Source organism: Arachis hypogaea, chromosome 13 (assembly GCF_003086295.3).
Source record: "Arachis hypogaea cultivar Tifrunner chromosome 13, arahy.Tifrunner.gnm2.J5K5, whole genome shotgun sequence".
Taxonomy (NCBI): domain Eukaryota; kingdom Viridiplantae; phylum Streptophyta; class Magnoliopsida; order Fabales; family Fabaceae; genus Arachis; species Arachis hypogaea.
The window spans coordinates 136349682-136353059 of NC_092048.1; the positions used below are offsets into that span (position 1 = coordinate 136349682).

A 3378-nucleotide genomic window follows, 5' to 3' on the forward strand; every position below is an offset into this window, starting at 1 on the left:
ACAATTTGATTCCAGCAAATATCAAGTGTTTCTATGGAATATCTTATCAGAAGTCTATAATATGGCAAAGATATTTTTGCTGCACTCAAATGGGTAGTGTAACATGCCAAAAATGAATTTAACAAAGTTCTATTTGCTTCATTTATTCAACATTTCTTTCACAAACAAACACCAATGTTGAGAGACTATTACACAATATGTAAGCATTATGTATTCAGGACAAGCAATAACATTCTTTTACAACAAGAATAATCATTTTTAAGTGGTTATGTTGGGTATCACCACGGAAAAGCCTGAAGAAGAGTCCACTATACTACATACTCTTGAGTAAATCAATTCATTTTCCAACACAGAACATAATGGGGGATCCTTAAAATACTAACTAAAGCAGTCGTGAAAACGATAATAGCTCCATGTGTAGAAAATGGGGAAGAGGTGCTCATTAGACTTAACACCTTCAGTATACCATTTGCTTTCTTTTTTCTTTTTTCTTTTCTTTTTTCTTTTCTGGGAGCCACTGGAGGGCGGAATAATACTGCTTGTTTATGCATTTTTATTACAATGTAAAGGGATTTCACAGGCTACGTTGTTCTTTCGAAAGCACCTCCTACCTGCATATGTAACCACTCTGGGGAAGAACCTCTGCTATAGTCTCTAGTAGCCTGAGAACCAAATGGCAAGCTCGCCGGATCAAATGTTTGCTGACCAAACTGAAACAGAAATTGATGTCTTTTAAGAATCAAGACTACTCAACAAGGATGAAACATAGAATTATAATTGTTTGGCTTTGTTATTGTCAACCAAATATAGAAATTTTCACTCCTGGTTTCTTTAAAGCGCCAGAAGCATTTCATTTATTGGCAAATGAAACAAAAATGTCAACTATGGTATATTGATGTTTGCTTGATTGATTTTTTAGATGAAAACATGAGAAGAAGTGGCACTTTCTTGGTATTGATATCAAAATCATCTACAGTTTTGTCTTTAAAAACATAACTCTTTCTTTCTCTTTCTTTTTTAAACCAGGAGGAAAAAAGAGGAAAGCTCTTTAAGATTGAAATGGTCAAGAGTATGACTCAAGAATAGATGCCTTGCATAGCAACAGGTAAAATCATACTGAAAAGAATTATCAAAAGGAAGAATTTCAAAGAAAGGGGATAATAACAAGCTTTCAACAAAATTCGACGTCCCAATATAAAAAACATTGAAGGCTTACATCTTTAGGAGGAAAAGCTTCAATGCCAGTGTTCAGTCTTGAATTCACTGCTTCAAGCTTCATTGACAAAAACTGTAAAACCCAATAACCAAAATCAACTACAAAAACATAATAATTTCATAACTACCAAAATCAGGGTAAAAATTGATACCTCAACTTGACGCTGAAGGGATTGGATATAATTAATTATCTCATCAAGGACCAATGCTTTTCCAATAACCTGAATTAAAGAAAATACAGTAAGGAATGATTTTCAGATGTGTTATCAATATGGTCACGTTACCAGACAGTAGTATACAATACTAACATCCGAATATGACATTATTCGTTGCTTTTCTGACTGAATTAACATAATTTCCACCCATTTCTTCTTTTTTTTTTTCTTCCATTTCTGATTTATGCACACATTCCATGAGAGCAGAAAAGAAATTCAACTGGTGGAAAAACAATACCTTATTACAACCAGGGACCAAATCCTGAAGAATTTTCATCCTTTCACTAATCTTTTCCCTTCTAGCCTGTCACCAGTGAGAAAAATAGTCAATTTTACCCTAATTGCAACAGATCCATAAATTCAATATCTCCTAAAAATTAACAACCACCCCGCCCAAAAAACAAAGGCAAGATTATGATATGACTTATCATTTAATGAACCATCCTTATGGAAGTTTATCATTACAACTACAGAAACAAAAACTGTAGGATTAGAATTACTCTTTCAGCAAGACTGTGGCTATCAGTAGCTTGACCCCTTCTGGCTCGGACGTGGATGTAATCTTGCCTAGGAGGGTCAGGTGGTGGTGTCTGATTATTTTGGTCCGCAGGCTTTCCTGAACTGGCTTCTGCTCCTTCAACCTTCGCGTCACGGCTTTCATTCCTGCTCCCAGACGCTCCTCCTCCTCCTTTAAGCCGTTTTCCATCCCCATCATTCTGCCCAATCCACACAGACACTCACACATGAATTCAATTCACAATACTTTCACTACACTTAATTCAAACTACATAAACAAATTGCAACTAGATGCAATCAGAAAGTATAACATGAACTATGATTATCATTAGATGCAGATCCATTTTCATTATTTTAACTGAAACAGAGAAAACAAAAATACTAGCATTGAACATGATTTTTCCATTTAATTCTCTCTTATTAATTCGAGACACAGTAAATTAGTTGTAGTAATTGGATAAACAGAGGCAATAATGAAAATTACCACGGCATTAGGTGCAACATTGCTGGTGGAAACACCCTTAGGGGATTCCTCCTCTGATTCACGCCTCTTCCTACTACCACCGCCACCGCCACCGCCACCGCCACCGCTGGCCGCCTTCTGTTCTGAAGCAACCGGTCCAGGTTCCCGGTTGGGACCGGCAATGAAATCCCCAAACTGTCCCAAGCCAAACTGCGGCCTCCTGAGCCCCAAGGCGCCGCCTCCAGCAGCGTTGACGGCCTGCGGAAACGGCCAGATCTCCGCCAAGCTAAACGGCACCGTATTGCCTCCCCCATTCCCAAACGAGCCCTCGTTCATCATCGCACCCGGATCCATTCCAAAACCAATCGGGTCGCCCGAATCCAAACCAGCAAGAAATCAGCTCAACACCACCATTCACCAAAAGAACTGAAACCTCGCAGAAACAATAGAGTGCTCCTTAAGCACCTTAGAAGCAAACACAACACTCACAGAGAAAAGAAGAGAGAGAGAGGGGTCTTAGCTTTCGTGTGTGATCTCCTTGGACAGTGGAGAATGGTGCGCGCAGTGTGTTTATATCTCTCACTCTCTCTTCTCACTTCTCTCACACTCACCTCGGTAGCTGCGCACCAAGTCGCTTCCGCTGAGGTTTCTCGGTCTTCCTTTCCCTGCCGTTCGATTGAACTACCCTCCATAGGGACCCCCTTCATCTCTGCCGTTGATTTGTTTCGTCCAATCAACATCTGCCACGTAAGAGGGGGCTTCGTTGGGGCTCGGGATCTGAGAGACTGGGGAAGGGGTGCGCTATAATTAATCATTGTTTTCATTTCGATAACTTTAGTGAGAGGGGTCAATTTGTGATAAAGTTCTTAATAATGATAGTTATGGATTTTTAATTAGGAACTAACACTACTACACTCACTACTACTAAACTATTATTCTTTTCTTTTTTTTTTATAGTCACAAAAGTCA

At 39.0% G+C, this 3378-nt stretch overlaps 1 protein-coding gene across 1 annotated transcript; it reads right to left on the reverse strand.

Moving 5' to 3' along the window:
• Nucleotides 1-117: 117 nt before the first annotated feature.
• On the reverse strand, nt 118-3091 carry LOC112791860 (transcription factor BHLH089). Its single transcript, XM_025834870.3, has 6 exons — nt 2431-3091; nt 1931-2146; nt 1669-1734; nt 1368-1436; nt 1217-1288; nt 118-710 (listed from the first exon to the last, which is right to left on the reverse strand). Exons 1-6 carry the CDS (start codon nt 2761-2763, stop codon nt 582-584), a joined length of 885 nt encoding a protein of 294 aa, XP_025690655.1. The 5' UTR covers nt 2764-3091; the 3' UTR covers nt 118-581.
• Nucleotides 3092-3378: the final 287 nt, after the last annotated feature.